The sequence below is a fragment of the Bicyclus anynana genome, chromosome 5, assembly GCF_947172395.1.
Source record: "Bicyclus anynana chromosome 5, ilBicAnyn1.1, whole genome shotgun sequence".
NCBI classification, from domain to species: Eukaryota; Metazoa; Arthropoda; class Insecta; order Lepidoptera; family Nymphalidae; genus Bicyclus; species Bicyclus anynana.
Window position 1 is genome coordinate 9,004,567 of NC_069087.1, and position 17,173 is coordinate 9,021,739.

At 35.2% G+C, this 17,173-nt stretch overlaps 3 protein-coding genes across 3 annotated transcripts; 1 reads left to right on the plus strand and 2 right to left on the minus strand.

The window, feature by feature from the left end:
• Positions 1 to 1,787: 1,787 nt before the first annotated feature.
• Positions 1,788 to 8,541, minus strand: LOC112050110 (argininosuccinate lyase). The gene is made up of 8 exons (XM_024088262.2): positions 8,054 to 8,541; positions 7,479 to 7,676; positions 6,743 to 6,967; positions 6,060 to 6,160; positions 5,586 to 5,779; positions 4,879 to 5,222; positions 3,844 to 4,031; positions 1,788 to 3,428 (listed from the first exon to the last, which is right to left on the minus strand). Exons 1-8 carry the CDS (start codon positions 8,057 to 8,059, stop codon positions 3,248 to 3,250), a joined length of 1,437 nt encoding a protein of 478 aa, XP_023944030.2. The 5' UTR covers positions 8,060 to 8,541; the 3' UTR covers positions 1,788 to 3,247.
• Positions 8,542 to 9,235: 694 nt separating this feature from the next.
• On the plus strand, positions 9,236 to 11,530 carry LOC112050112 (tRNA methyltransferase 10 homolog A). The gene is made up of 4 exons (XM_024088265.2): positions 9,236 to 9,974; positions 10,078 to 10,224; positions 10,707 to 10,812; positions 11,256 to 11,530. The coding sequence occupies exons 1-4, from the start codon at positions 9,465 to 9,467 to the stop codon at positions 11,411 to 11,413; spliced, it is 921 nt and encodes a 306-aa protein (XP_023944033.2). The 5' UTR covers positions 9,236 to 9,464; the 3' UTR covers positions 11,414 to 11,530.
• A 1,207-nt stretch (positions 11,531 to 12,737) lies between these two features.
• LOC112050111 (probable serine hydrolase) lies at positions 12,738 to 16,172 on the minus strand. The gene is made up of 3 exons (XM_024088264.2): positions 15,727 to 16,172; positions 14,197 to 14,407; positions 12,738 to 13,425 (listed from the first exon to the last, which is right to left on the minus strand). Exons 1-3 carry the CDS (start codon positions 15,829 to 15,831, stop codon positions 12,743 to 12,745), a joined length of 999 nt encoding a protein of 332 aa, XP_023944032.2. The 5' UTR covers positions 15,832 to 16,172; the 3' UTR covers positions 12,738 to 12,742.
• Positions 16,173 to 17,173: the final 1,001 nt, after the last annotated feature.

Genomic DNA, 17,173 nt, shown 5'->3' on the forward strand with positions numbered 1-17,173 from the left:
GGCGTGAGATAGGGGTACTGGTGGGATAGGGGTAGGAAAGGGATAGGGTTACGGGGAGGGTAGGGGTAGGATGGGGGTAGGGTGTAGGTAAGGTAGGGGTAGGGTAGGGGTAGGTTTGGGGTAGGGGTAGGGTAGGGTAGGGGTAGGGTAGATGTAGGGGTTGGGTAGGGTTGGGTTGGGGTAGTGGTAGGGTAGGGGTAGGGTAAGGTAGAGGTAGTAGTAAAGTTGACATCGAAATTTACGCGGACGAAGTCGCGGGCGTCTGCTAGTTTATTATAAAGTTCTTAATAAAAAAGATTTTCCCAACATCGTATCTAAATCGATTATAATGTACTTAATTATAAAACATATTTTATATTATGTGTAATCGCTTAAGATTTCATGTTTTGATACATGCCTTCGCATCACAATAATTTATTTCAATTACTTATAATCTATTCAAAATGTGGAGTAATTAATTTTGATTAAAATATACTTCTCATCAAAAATATCGAAACTGTTTCGATTTTTTTGTATATATTATAAAAAGTGGGTAAATATGTCGGACGTAGTTTAGGTTGGCTATTAAGAGTACTTTATCTAAAATTAGTGTTTACCCATTATATTATTATTAGTTATATTTTAGACGCTTTTAAAGAACTTGTGTATTGCGGCAGTTGCATGCTTTTTATACTATTAAAATGTACTAATAGACAGAGAAGAGTAACAAACGTCGTACATCTCTCCTTCTGGAAGACATTGGTGTAGTGTAAATAAATAGTTTTTAATTAGTTTTCTAATATCCAAATGTCATAGGTCCACAGATTACAAAAAAACATTAGAAATGAGGGCTAATAAATTTTTTTCAATTCATTATAGACAAGTATAACGTACTTGCAGACGCCGTGTCGTTTCGCCCTCGTGGTTTCCGATTCCCGTAGGAATAAGGGGATAAAATATAGCCTATAGCACTAACACTATAGGATTGTGTAACTGTCCAACATTGAAATAAATAATCGGTTTAGTAGTTTCAGAGCCTATTCAATGCAAACAAACAATCAAACCTTTCCTCTTTATAATAATTTAACAACATCTTACATGCGAGTGAAGTCATTTTGTGAGCCTTATAAACGTTAGCCCTCATTCCATAAACTGATAATGAAGCATACATTTTGTATGGAAACAAAGTAACTAATGTAGAATGTATTGTATTCATAGCTTGTGAGTGCTAGTACGAAAACATTTTTTTATAATTATTATTTATTAAATCCACATGGATATTTTTTATAGTAGTTATGTGATAAATTAAAATCAAATAATCTATAAAAAAAAATATAAAAGCACTGAAAATTAAATAGAGTTGTAAGCAATAAAATTTGAAATGAAAATGAAAAAAAAAAGGAATTCTGATGATTACATTTATTTTCTGTCAAATTAATAACATTTTTAAACAATTTACGTAAACATAACTTGATGGAGACTTATCTTAGTTTTTACATTTAAAAAATATGGCCAACGTTTTATGAGGAAGCTCCTTTTGGCTTTAGTGTTAAAAATAGTAAGTGAATGTCAAGCAATCATACAATCAAATTTCGGTGATACATTTGAAATATACAATTTAATTCCTTTTTTAATTCACTTTAGTCTTACGTAAACATTTTACATTACGTAAAAGTTTAAATAGTAATGATTTGCTGTCAAATATTTTTTGATTGAGCTTGTTACTCGTATTTTCGAAATAATGCTCTTAAGAACAAATTCGTGACAGTTCAGTCTCGTTACCTTTAACTCTGGCAAGATGTGATTGATTTTTGTAATTTAAAATTAATTTTGTATAAACATAATCTTTAAAACAAACCAAAATAAACATTGTTTTGGGTTTATAATTCAACGTCCCAATATTTTTACTGTACAGACAGACATCATGAAGATTTTATATATGATACAAGAAAATACAATAGTATTTGCTGACTGAAAAATTGAAATACTTTTTAGAAAATAATATCTTAAGTTTTGTGAATAGAGTGTAATCAATGTTCCGTAACCTAAAAATCGTGTAACGTTTCTAAATGAAAATTTAACAAATCCTGTTTTTGTAATCGATTACATTTTGTAAATATATCTTGTATAATTCGTAGTATACTTCAAAGGGTAAATTTAGTTTTAAATAATATGGTACAATATATGTTTTAAAAAAAGTTCCGTTTTTATTTTAACCCATAAATTAACATTGAGAAAATATTACACGATTAAATGTTAAAAAATGTCTATATAATATGAAAAGTAATACAGGATGTGCAATTAAATTGACGGTCAGAATAAAAAGATTACATAATACACTTATTTGGTCAAATTGTGTTCGCTAAAATTGTCAATACACCATTGACATCTAGATTTATACGATTTATACAAAAACATACCTATTAATTCACCAGAGATTTTCAATTACAGAATTACAAAGCACTTCTATTTTTTTTTTTATAAAAATATTACAATTACGAGATTATTTTCACAAATAAAAATGTGATTCAATTTTCTAGACATCTAAACTATACCTATGTGCAGTTTAGATGTGAATGAAAAATCTTCTTGTTTTCGTATGCAGGCAAGTAACCTATTTCAATAGTCATCATAAAGTCTGATGTCTGGGAAGTTTATAGGAAAGCTACGACCTACTCGTAGCTTTCCAGTAGACTATAACCCGCGGCACGTAACTTTAGCGCTGAGCGAAACACGGTGGGGATAGCTGCGCATCGGTACTGTCGCGCACACAATACAATTATTACGTTTATTATAAGTAAATAATTTTAATGACATTATTTTAATGTTTATGTTAAATAGTAAGTCTAGCTATAAACGAAATGTGGGGTATAGCTGTGCATAGGTACTGTCACGCACGCATAATTATATTATACTTATTAAATAAAATATTGTGGTTATTACTTCTATATTACAAAGTTCACAGTGTAGGTGTTATACGAGTAGTTTATAGTTCAAATTTATTTAACAAATAAACTTAACGAAAACCAACAATAAAAATTAATAGCAATAACAAAACAATTCAGAACGCGACTACACTGGGAGTTCGCGGAGCGTCGTATCAGTGCCGGGGACCAAATACGACTAGAGAGCCAATCACCGCTACGGACGCTACGCACGCCCGCCCTTCATACCTCTAGCCCCCCTCCGATACCGTATTTTAGACTTCTGCGCATAAACGGTCAGCGCTAAAGTTACGTGCCGCGGGTTGTACTCATGAACTTAAACATTATTCTCTCTTTTTATCACAATTGTTACGGACAATGTTGTAGTTGTGTAGCCACTGCTGCAGTTGTTGCATCTGCAACAGCAAAGCTTCCTTCGCTGTGCCGCCTTCACTTGTATATTGTTCTACGCTTGCTTCCCATGAAAATACTTCTCGCAGCTCTTTTTCTGAACCAAACTCTGCACTAGAAAGAGTAAATGACTAAGTGAGATTTTATAATCTAATGAAATATTGACACAAGTATGAGGAACCAAAACTGAAACAACGGTGAACTATGATTATGATATGAAGCACGAAAGCGTAATAATTAAACTCACATACTAGCAGACGCCCACGACTACGTTAAATCCTATTTTAAGTCAAGGAGGGATTTTAGCCTAGCTCCTAGCATAAGTAAGTACGGTAGCCAATTATTGAGTTTGGACCGTGGTGGCTTTGGGAGTTAGCAGGTTTTAAGGATCCAGACCCTCAACCGTCTAAGTACAAAGTGTAATTTCACGGGCTCTTAGTCTAGCGGCGGCGCCGCGGCATGCGCGCGCCGAAACTGTATACCACGCCTTATCAACTTGTGCGATAGGTACTTCTATTGCCGGGCTTACCATATGTTGGTATACTCTGCGTGCGGCAAGAGCTGTAAGTCAAGGCCCAGTGCGGTGGCGCGGCGGAGGGCGGCGCCGACAAGATGGTGTGCGCGTCGGAATGGTACCCCGCGCCTCACCAACCAGTGAGCCACGTCAGTCGCCAACATGCCGGGCTCCAATAGACTCTCTGCCTTCTTAGCATTTATCTGAACATCAATAGAGCTTTGTTAATTTAGAACAATATTCGTCATGAATACATTTAAAATTAAAGTTGGTATAGTTGAATGCAATTTATTAGACGTCTCTGAACATCGTGCGTTAAGCTTCTTAGCTGTTCTTAGTTGTTAGTCTATACAAGATATTCCGCTGCGACCCTGCGTTACCGGGGGGTAACGCAGGGTCGCAGGCGCCTCACGCGCATCCTATTTCGGAGACGTCATAAAGATTAAAAACATCCGACAATACCTATCCGTAGACACCTGTCCTACTGGTTCATATCGAGTACCTATAGAATAGTATTTGGTTGTTGGCATTTCTAATTATAGGTATAATTAGAAATGATACGTTATGTTAATGTCAGGGTTTTTATCACTACGTCTTCCAACTGGTAATTCCTAATAGGTGTTTGTATTTCAAAGAAAATAAATATTTTTAATAAATGATAACGCCAACCATCACATTAGTAGTTAGGTATTAAAACTCCTAGTAATCAAAAAAAAGTATTATCTAAGTACTAGGAGCCGTGATAACCCAGTAGATTTGACCTCTGCCTTAGATACGGAGGGTGTAAGTTCGAATCCGTTCCCGTCGAACTTTTCAGTTATGTGCATTTTAAGAAATTAAATATCACGTGTCTCAAACGGCAAAGGAAAAACATCGTGAGGAAACTTGCATACCTGAGAATTTCGTTATTCTCTACGGGTGTAAAGTTTGCGCATTGGGCCAGCGTGGTGGACTATTGGCCTAATGCCTCTCATTCTGAGAGGAGACTCGTGCAGTGAGCCGAATATGGGTTGATAATGATGATGACATTATTATTAAGTAGTTGCCTACCTTCATAGTAGAAACAGTTCCAGCCGTTACTTTTAAACAATCCAGTAATCTGTCATACGATCTAAACAGTATTTCTTTATCTGTTTGCAAGTCTTTGTTATATGTGCTCGGTAAGCCTTTTAAAATGCAGCAGAATGAGAAGGAATCTCCCAGCAAGAGACCAGCGGCACCACGCACTAACTCCAAGCCGTCTGGATTACGTTTTTGTGGCATGAGGCTTGAACCTGTCGAGAACTGATCAGAATGTTGTACGATGCCAAACTCTTGTGAGCTGTAGATGATCAAATCTTCTGCCAATCTACTTAGATGTATGCCGCATAGAGATGACCAATTCAGAAATTCAACTAAAACAAAATTTATGATGGATTTTTATTGAAACGATTTTTTTTCTTTCTTTCTTTCAATTGTTTTAACAATAGTTAGTTGGTAAACGTGACATATACGTTTACCAACTATAATAACTATTGTTAACTGAATTGATTACTAGACAATTCAATAACTTTGACGTAGATATGTTAGATACTCCTAACTTAAGTCGAAGTTAGTGAATTGGCCAGCAGGAGTGTCAGTAATTTGATAGATAATGTCTTTTATTTAGCATCGTTAACAATGAAGAACAGCAATCCATTTTGACTAGTTGTGTATTCTGTGGGTAGGTAGGTAGTAGGTGCCTATATGATTAAATAAGTAACAGTAAGGTTTTATACCGATGTGATCTCGCGAACCGACAGCAAACATTGAGTTAGGCGTCACGTTTTGAAATCCTAGACTTTCGGCTAATCTATTTCGATCTATAGGCAAAGCGCAACCGGCAATTGCGCCACTGCCGAGGGGGCATGATGAAAGTCGACCTATCTGTTCGTCTAATCGACAGACATCATCCCGGAACATCCAAGCATAACTGAAACAATAAAAATAAAAAGGTTTGTTTAATCAAAGCTATGTAATAATAGCAAAACTAATGGCTTACAGTTCACATAATGCAAAATTGTACCCACCCTGAGGACTGATTACCAACAATAATTGTTTGTTCCTATACCCTAGTTTAAAACCTTGTGCACACCTTACAATACTGTCATACTGTTACTCTTTTATCGCTACCTTATGTCGATTTATTTTTATTTTACTTAACTATTTGTACCTACGTCTACTTAATAAATATCCACAGATAGGCTACTTACCTCATCAAGAAATGACTCCAACGTATTGGTTGGGCACGTTGCAGATGTGTATAGCCTGGAGCGATGACGTCTATGTCTTCTTGTGCTCGTTTTAGTAGAACCTATGAATTAAATTATTCTGCTATAAAAATTAATTACTATACAAATTTTGCTTAACCTTCTCGTAAAAACTGCATTTAAATCCATGATAAATTAAGTATACAAAGTTTTTGGTGTTCTGCCCCTCTCAGGACCACTGGGAATAAAATCGAATAGTAAGTAGAAGTCAAAGTAAAATTCAGTTTTAATCATCAGCCGTGTCAATGATACTGGGCCTCGTAAAATGTAATCCATAATCTCACATATTTAGCAAAAAAAAAAGGTTTTTTTTGGGTTAAGGGTGCTCCCAATCCAATGTTGGAAACAGCCTACATAATTAAGTCAATGTCATATTTATTTTAAGTGAGCATTTTTGTTTCTTTTCAAAATAAATCTTTACCCTTCATTTGGGCTTCGAAAAAGGAACCGACTTCCAAAAAAGGAGGAGGTTCTACGTTCGGCTTTATGTACGTTTTTTTTTTATTTTAAGTGAGTATTTTTGTTTCTTTTCAAAATAAATCTTTACCCTTCATTTGGGCCTTCCAACTAATTTTGATACAGAGCCCCTCCCCTCAGAGCAATTAAAAATAAAAAAGACATCTTACAGATATCAGATTTAAGAGTTCACTCTGTGCTCTTCCTAACGCGCTCATCATCCACAGCTTGGTGTTGGTGGCAGACTGGTCGTTGCGACTGCGCGCGGTGTGCAGGCGCAATGCGGCCTCGCCGGCGTGCGCGCGCAGCCGTCTCTCCACTACCGAGTGAATATCCTCTTCAGGGTCATTCAAACGCCCGTTGCTGCTCAACTCTTGCTCTATTTCTTGTTCTACCTTGGTGAGACATAAAAAATAACTAAGTACCTTGACCTCTATTTGTTGAACACACACGTAATAAAAGCATATAAAGCACTAAACTAAAATTTCTAAAAGATAGTTTGTTTAATGAAAATTAAAAAAAAAAAATTCTGACAAACCCCTACACAGAATAGCTGAATAGCTACCGCCGTATCAGCCGTATCAATGACAATCTCACTTAATCTGGTGCTTCCCGGAGAAAAAACATTAAAAGCTACTAAAGAGATTTTCGAAATTTGCAACTCGTCTATTGGGCCCTCAAAGGCACGCTACCGACATATATTCTAATTACATACATACTTACAATTATATAGTAGGTAGGTACACCTTTTACCTGCCATGACTTATCAACAGTTTGACCTATTTTCTTTACTCGCCTACAAATTACAGTTTTGTATATTAGGTTTCCTCGCGGATGAAGTCGGGGGCGTCTGCTAGTATAATCACAAAAAATAAAGTACCTACTTCTTAAAGCAAACCTACTTACTTTATCGAGACCATGTTGAATTGATTCATAATCTTCGATAGTAAGATGTCCACTCCGATGTAACTCGGTGGCCCATGCCTTGCTTCCTCTAACATCCTCTCGAAATAACCTCACATCCACTCCTAGAGAATCGTTCAAACGACGCAACACCGCTGAGGGCTCTTCCTCGAAGCAACCACCCCAAAGTTTGTACCGTTCCTAGGACAAAAAATGACTAAAATAATCGGTACATATGACAAGGGTTAATGTAGGCATTAGGTATCTATGAAAAATGTTTAATGTAGCAGTGGCTCTGCTGTTAGAATACTTTTACATAATAATATTTATCCAATATAGAAAACTGTCATCATCCTCATTAGTATTTAGTAGGTAGGCTCCATGCGCGTAGGTAATATGTATACATAATACTTAAACTTAATAAAACTACGTTGATGATGATGAATTAGTTAGTAATGCTATTTGGGCAGATTAGTTACCATTTAGGTATTACTTTATTAGACTTACCTACATGCTTACTTTAATCAATTTTCAACGAATTAAAAAAAATGCTAAGGCTTAAGGAACCGAAAACTTACATCCATGTTTTAATCGGTAGGTAATTTTTTCCAACGATTTTTTTCTAATTTTATTAGGCACTTGAATACAATACACTAATTTCACTATTTACGTAGTATTTCTAATTATATCACATTATTATTTGATCAGTTTACAAGGTACTCTATTTGTGTTGATAAGTTGTAAAGCAATGAAATTGAGATAAACATTCCGGTTGCTTTCTTGTTTTATGTTGATTATACTTTATATAACTCGTAGTAGTTATCGTTTTTAAGGGTTACATAAGGTCAAAGAACAGGGTAACTGTTTATCGTTTTATTGTATTGTTATAAATAACTTAAAAGTACATTGCTTTAGCTTCTACTAGATCGAAGATTTAAACAATGGCATAGCTACTCAGGGGCTAGGCGGTGCAAGGCCTCGGGGCCCTCAAGCTCAGGAGGCCCTCGAATCCTTACAAAAAAAATTGTGATCAAACTGAACTTAAAAAATTTCAAAAACGAAAAAGACCTGATGAATATTTTTAGTTGATAACCTAACCTAACCAGATTAAATAGTAATGGGCCCCATTAGGCGTAGCTAGGTAAGCAAGGGCACCAGGGCCCTTGCTTACCTAGCTACGCCACTGGATATAGGTAATATCACTGTAGCTTTGTAGCCTGTAGTTGACACAAAGTGCTAATTGATCGGTTATTTTTACGGCCCTCTATATGACCTGCTCTCTCTCACCCAGCCACCACGCTGTTCCAATGCGGGTTGGCAGGTTTACGGTAATTATTACCGACCACTATATTTTGATGTCAATGATAGTGATAGGACCGATGGCTTAACTCCAACTTCCCAACTCCGGGCTGAGAATTTCTAGCTGAAAGTTACTAAGAAGAAAGAAACACTCAGTACCTCTTAAATGCCCAATCCAGGATTCGAACCCAGGGCATGATTTGAAACCACATAAGTTAACCACTGGACCAACAATGAGGTTTAGGCTCAAATTCCACCTTGAGTACCTATATCAAAGGATAGCAATGCTTGCAAGCAAGTGAAACGGGAAAATCTGTGGTCGTGAGCGTGATCGTTAGGATCGCATAATGGAACATAATCATTAGGCAAAAATAATCTATGTCATATGTCAATGTCACTATCATTATTCATCCTCATGTCAGTCAAGTGTCACTGTCAAACTGTCATTTAGCAATTGTCATTTACACATGTTTCTGTTTCTGTTTTGGTATTTTAATTTTAATAATTATTAATTTTGGTACCCTGAAATACCTTGGGATATTAAAAACTAATAAGCAATTAAATAATAACTGTAATAAAACTGCCTATATAATATAGTAGTTTATATAAAAATAGCGTTTTTGTGGTTGTAATATTTTAATAATATTCTTTGGTTATAAAATACTCATTGGATTATTTGATTTAATAAAAATGGAAGAGCTGAACGATTCGAAAGAGGAAAAGAACATTGACAACAATTATCTCAATTTCCACTATACACTGTATGACGTAAAAATCGACCCCGGCTTGAAGGACGACGATGGCAACGAGTTGCCGCGACCTTTTACAAAGAGCCAGATGCGAAAATGGCTGAAGAAAGTGCGTTGGACAAATAGCAAAGCGGAGAAACGAGCAAGAGAGAAGGAGCGAGCAAAAGAAAGAAAAAGAGAGGCACGTCTAGCCAACATAGACCTAGGCCCTAACAGAAAGGCATTAAAAAAAATGAAATTAGAAAGGGCCAAACGAAATTCTGGAATCATAATCGATCTTAGTTTTGAGAATTTGATGATAGAAAAAGACAGGTATAAAGTGATAAAGCAAATTTTAAGATGTTATTCAGTTAATAGGCGATCAGATTCACCACTACAGTTTTATTTAACTAGTTTCGGGGAGAAAACTAAAGTTGATATGTCTAGACATAATGGTTATGAAAATTGGGATGTAAGTTATGTGCAGAATAACACTTTTACCACTCCCATAGCCTATATTTATTAAATTATATTCATATTTGTTAAAAGAAATTTAAATTTTTTGTTTTTTTCAGATAGTATTTCACGAAACACCTTACTTAGACGTGTTTCCTAAAGAAAAACTGTTTTATTTATCAAGTGAATCTGAAAATGTTATAGAATCTTTTGAAGAGGACACATTCTATATTATTGGAGGATTAGTAGATCATAATCAGCATAAGGTAAACATGATACTTTGCAGGAAATTTGAAATAATCTGTTGCAATTTCTGAAATAAACTTTTTGATATTATTTTATTACACACTAATGAAGACCTATTTTGTATAGAAACTAAACATTAGAAGCCCTAAAAAATATTTAATATCTTTTAATTTATGAGATTGTTTAATAAAAAAGGAATACACACACCTTTGTTGTTATTGACAAGGACTAAGTTCTCTTATATTGGTTTTATTATTTGACACAAATAATAATTGACTAAGCAAACATGTATGTGGTGAATATGGCATAACCCTCATCTATAATATTTTGATTTGGAGCTATACTACACTACACTAGGAATATCCCCTGCAATGCAATGCCCTAAGCCTAAGTCTTAATAGAACTTTTCACTTACAACCAACAAAGATTGAAATTAAACAACAACAAGCTTGGTGATAATGAAGCATTTTATATTACTGTTTTCTTTCTCTTAAAATTTCAGGGTCTCTGTCACAAGATAGCAGTGGAACAAGGTATCAGACATGGCCGATTACCATTGGACAAATATGTTAATATGAAAACTAGAAAAGTTTTAACTATTGATCATGGTAAGTTGGGGTTCACATAATAAATTGACACTATTGACCATAAAGTTCATTTTATTTGGTGTTTTTTGCACAAAGTTCCTTAACACGGCTTCTAATAGAGTGAACTGAGAGAGATCTCCACTTTAAAAAAAGTGTTAAGCCTCACTCACACCTTGCTGTTTTAAAGACAAAATATTCTCTTGTGATGAAAGATATGTATTGTTGTTGGTCAAGCAAAATCAAAATTATCCCAGTCTTTCGTCCCAAGATAGGTTGATGACCTCGTAGAGTACATTCTAGGCTTACAGCTGTTTGCGTGTACATGTTTGTGCGAGTATCAACATTCATATTTTATTTTACATTTGATTTCTAATAATCTAAAGAACTTTGGTCCTGACTTGTTCTTCAACTGTAGTGTTCTTGTTTTAAAAGCTTTAGTTACATGATATAATTTTCTGTTGCAGTATTCGAGATAGTTCTCAGGGTGAGCGAAGGGATGTCTTGGCAAGATGCACTTATAAAAGTGTTACCATTACGAAAAGGAGCACACATTTGTCACTCTGCAAGTAACAACTCTTCAAATGTTAATAGTTCAAGTGATAGTGATACTGATAATCATTAATTTACTTATTGGTAAAGTATCTAAGTATGTTGTATTTATTGTTTTATAATTTATCTATTTCTATAAATAGATTTGAGAAATATTATGACAAAAGAAATAAAATAGTTTAAAAATTTATTACATGGCATTCTAATTTTAACCAATATGAAAACACTTTTCACAGTGAAACACAGGTCAGAGCTCCTACTAGTTCTGTTCTGTTTTAGATTATACTTTTAATTCTAATATTCATCATTGAATATAGGTATTTTTAAAAACATTAAGCAGTCCCAATTACTGGATACTGAGAATTTCTTGCAAGATAAAAGTAATAACCCTTTCTACAGGCCTGACACTGTATAGTCCTTTTCATGGAACAAGTCCCTCAGACGCGGCGCTAAAGTCTTAGTGGCGCTCATTGTCCTATGGTGATGGCGGTCTTATTGACATTTGTGTAAGGCGCTGTCAATTATAGTTCAGGTTCTAGCCGCAGGACTTCTTTCATGAAAAGGACTCTACTCATGATCTGATGGATAGTTGGATAATGGATTACATTTTACACCAAGGTAGAGTTAATTTCGAGCAGTTGTAATTAAATATTTTGCTAGTGTCACTTATGAGGAATTCTGGCAAAATGTTTTTTTTTCTTTTATTAGAATTTTATAACAGGTTTAATAAGAATTTCATTTTATATCAAATAATTCAACACTTATATTTTAAAGGCATATACTCGTATAATAATAATTATATTATTTCCAATAAGATCACAGTTATTGAGGAATTAAAAATAAGTATGTGTAATTAACATAAGAATGTGTGATTAAAAGCAGGTGCTTTGCTAAGTACATATTTAAATACATAAAATGAGAAATAAAGTTATTTTAATAATTTTTGCAGAAGCTTGATATTCATGGTGCCTAACAATTATTTGGGTCACGCACATTTGTCAGGTATAATCGGATGCATTTTTATGACGTCGCCGAAATGAGCTAAGGCAGTCGCTACACGCAGGTCATACAGAAGACGCGTGAGACGACAGCGAGTGGGTCACACGTTACGCTACTACTTGTACCTACTGACACCTTAAATCTTGTATGTTCGGAAATGTCATAAAGATTGCTTCAGACTATGCCAAAGTTAATAAAAATAACTAACAACAATTTTAAAACCATAACTGAAGTTAGAAGTAAGTCTAATACTGATAAATAAAAAAGTTAATTAATTAGTTACGGATCTTTTAAGCTGCTTTGTTATAATCATTTGTGATGCTAATGTTTAAAAATAATTAAATAATAAATATTTTAATAGTTAATTACAAAATTGTGCTAAGGATTTATTAATTATAATTTACTACTTTATAAAATTATGCTTCTGTAGAAAGTTTCGTATTATGGGTTCAATTAATTCTGGATTATTTAAATGCAAATGGTGAGTGGAGGGTATAAAATGACACTCAAAATTGCTATTATTCTGAGCGACTGTTTCCCGCATCTCTACAGAGAACTCATCTGCTCCGTATGGGGAATCTATGCCTTTAAAATAAAGTGTAGGGCATTTTAGTCGTTTCATCAATGTTTCTACTAGTTTCTTGTCCTCAGCGCTGAACAGAATATTCTTTAGTCGTGGATCTCTCGAGAAATAGTATTTGTTTGGTTCCTTTGAAGATTCTTTGGCGCCGCGTTCCAGCAAATAAGGCACACTTTCCTTAGATACAGATTTCGTCGTACCCAGATGCCATATTTTAATCATTTCTTCCTTCGTATAACTCGGTGGTTCACCTTTCAGGTCCTGAAGGGCCTGTAATTTTTTCAATATTCTGGAATAGTTCTCTACTACTTGATTTAAATCGTAGTCGTCATAAATAAGACTGTCGACTGCGATGTAGAAGTCAACGTCGTCTGGGAATACGCTCGCGAAGCGCATGCCGGCGATTGACCCCATCGAGTGACACAGCAGCGACACTTTATCCCATTTGAAATAATCTTTTAAATATAAAATTAATCGTGGTAGATCCCATGGGTAATAATGCATCCCTGAAAAGAAATAAGTATTATGAAACTCACTTTCAGTTCAAAAGTTGTTTTAAGAAGTCGTTTTATTTGTTAGTCAATATTTGATGTTTATAAACCTAATATCGGACGCCCGCGAATTCGTCTGCCCTTTGACCTCTTTAATCTGGCCCTGTCGCGAAATCCGTTCTAAGTCTATAAAATTATAAACCCTACCTCTTTTTTCGTTTTCGAGATTTCGTGATGAATGACCTTTTTATAATAGGTAGGTAGGTAGGTATACCAACTTGTAAAAACTACGTTCGTTGCTACACGGTATATTATTACTAAAACTGACAAACCGATTTAATTTTAGTAAGATTATGTAAATGCGAATGGTTGGCGCCAGTTTGAAAGATTTGAACTTGTTGCATAATTTTGATAAGCGCTACCTATCGATATCTGGGGAACTAGATATATTATTTATGCGGTTTTTGAAAGGTATAAAGCATATTATTTTTACGCAATTGAAAAATTCATTAATTCCGCGTTAACAGGTCGTAACGACGGGAATGAAGAATTTCATGAGCGTGATAAACAATTGACCGAAGGGCGCGACTTACGTATCTGTTGCCCCCTCACGTAGCTTCCCTCTGTCGTCATAGCCTACCCCCTGTGCCGCGTAGGCGAGGACTCATTTTAGGACTCGTATACTAACTACGGTTTGCCTACAGAAGCGCATACTTTTACCACCGTCTTTAGCGACGTATTCCATATTCGTTAGTTCCCGTGTTATATTAAAAAGGGAGCGTGTACCATCTGGTATCCAAGACGAGAAGCCATGGCCGGGGAAGTCGATTGCAAGTATCGGGCGTTTATTGCAGAGCATGGGAGCGTAGGGGTCCCAAGTGCCTGCGTTGTCCTGCCATCCGTGAAGCGCCAGTATGGGCCGCTCGTGCTCGCTGCCCCATAGCTTCGCAGCTAGGTGACCCCATTTCACAGGTATTCGTATTTCTTTTACTGACGGCTGAAATTATAAAATTCAACACATTATAGAACCGAAATGAAATTTTCGGGACTGTCTCCATATTTATGGCTAGTTAATCTTAAAAATGGACACTGGGGTCCCAAAGTGCTGGAATGGCGACCCCGCACTAGAAAGCGCAGGTGTTGGTCGACCCCACACCAGGTGGACTGATGATCAAACGAGGTTGATCAAACGAGTCGCAGTCGCAGTCGCTGGATGTAGGTGGCTTAGTATCGTGATGTTTGGAAGTCCCTACAAAAGGCCTATTTGCAGTGGACGTCCATCGGCTGATATGTTGATAATGATGACTCTTAAAAATACTCTACTTGAAAATAAAAAAAAAATATTTTGCTTAGATAATTATTTGCCTATTAGAATTGCTCTCGAAATGTTAAGTAACGACGAAATGTATCTTATCTACCTAACTCGTTAGAGTAGTTGGTGTGGTTATAGTGATTAGGTTAGTGTAGTGGTGGCTTTGGATTATTGGCTTCAAATCTTGAGTCGGGCTAACAATAAAAAATAATACGAAGCTATTCTTTCTTCTAAGAAATTTTCAGTAAAAATCCACTATCTTTTGGGAGCACGTTAACTTAGTAATTTTAAAATAGCGGAAGCAAGCGACTTCGTCGTTGTGGAATTCACTTTTCACAAATCCCGCGGAGCCATGGATTTTTCCGGGATGAAAGTAGCTTATGTGTTAATCCAGGGTAGGTATTTACCCAGAAATCTATCGTCGTTTTAAATTTCAACCAAATCGGTTAAGTAGTTGCGGCGTTAAAGAGTAACAAACATGCATACAAACTTTTGCGTTTATGACATTAGTAAGGTTATGTTTGTTATACCTAAAATGTTATTAAAAATATATTAACTATGTACCTACTATCTAATTGTTCTAAGGTTAATAATCTAATTTATTTTCATTAATTAAAGAACAAGGTTAATTATAAATTACTATTAGACGTGAAATGACTAGCGATTTATATATATTATTTTTCCTCAATGAACGAGCTATCCAATAGTAAAAACAATTTTTAATTAGAACCAGTCAAGAGATTCGCGCGATTAAAACAATCTCTTCAAATCTTAATAATACCTTCTATAGATAGGTTTTTGTTTATTGAAATAAGGAAAAACTTTTCTGTAATACTTATCTATTTAATCATTGATTACATAATATGAAGATCCACAATAATTCCAACATTAAAACGAAAAAAAATAAATATTTTTTTTATAAATAATCTATACATCGATGGCTAAAGTATAGCTATAGCACGCCTGGGTTTTTTTAATCTATAACAATTTGTGATAAAACTTACCTCAGTGTGGAGTTTTTTATTGTGAACACATTGCAATATAGGTCTTATGTCATTATAGCTATGGTTTAATTTAAAAACGATTGGAGACAAAAACCTCTTTGCCATAATGTTCCGTCACAAGGGATACCAACTGTACTACTATAAATATAGCCGAGGTCGATTGTACGCAAGACTATGAATACGATCAATGTTAATGCCACAGACGATTCATAGACACAGAGAATAGACTTTAGAATAGAATTGGAAAAAAAGAATTAAAGTCTATGCTATTTAATAATCCATTAAGCAGATCATTATAATAATTAATAAACGTATTAACTTCACTTTATCTACACTTGATTACATTACATGTGTTTTTAAATTATTACGCGCACATTTACGTTTAACCTAAATAACCAACAACGTTGAAGCGCGCTGTGTGAGTAATTCCCACAAGGTCTTTCGTTGCTATGTTATCCGATATTAGCCAAACGCTACTTTATAGCGTCATAGTTAAGATTAGACTTTGGACTTTAAACTATATACTTTGTGCAAATCATCTTTACTCATCGTATCCCATACAATGATCTGACTAATAGTATTCTGGTAGTCTATATTAAAATAGTACCTCGATCTAATAGGAAAATCTCGAGATCTATAGGTACTTATAATAAATGTGTAGAGAGGTCAATTCTGTACATGAAATATATTTCCAAAATAACTATTGGGGGTGATAATGGATCGATACTGATGCCAAAAATGCAATCAGTAAAATTTTTGTCTGTCTGTCTGTATGTTCGTTATAAAACCAAAAACTACTGGACTGGACCTTAATGAAACTTTGCAGGCAGGGCAGGTTAAAGTATACTTTTCATCACGATACGATAGGAGCATGAGAGCAGTGAAGGGAATTTTTTGGAAAACGGGAGAAGTTACTCCATGTTAACAGCGATACTACTGAAAGGGCTGGATTAAAGAGGTCTGAGGGCGGACGAAGTCGCGGGCGTCCGCTAGTCTATATTAAAATAGTTATACTCGGAAGATCTTGAAAAATATAATATAGTGGCCGACGTCCCGCGGTTTCAATCGCGTAGTTTCCGTTCCCGTGAGAATACGGAGATAAAATATAGCCTATGACACTAACAAGTACCTAACGTGGCTTTCATAAGGTAAAAATAATTCAAAATCGGTTCAGTAGATCGGTTATTAGCGGACGCCCGCGACTCTATTCGCATGAACTTCTGTGTTTCACAAATCCCGCAAGTACCATGGATTTTTTCGGGCTAAAAAGTATAGCCCGTGTTTTGCTCCAAGGTCCTATCACTTTAACAACATTCAACTAAATCGTAAAGCTGTTTTGTCGTGAATGGTGACAGTCAGACAGAATTGCATTTGTAATATTTTCATATTAGTGCTAATTAAGCAAGTTTCTTAAAAATCATAGAGTCTAGAGATATCAACGATAAGA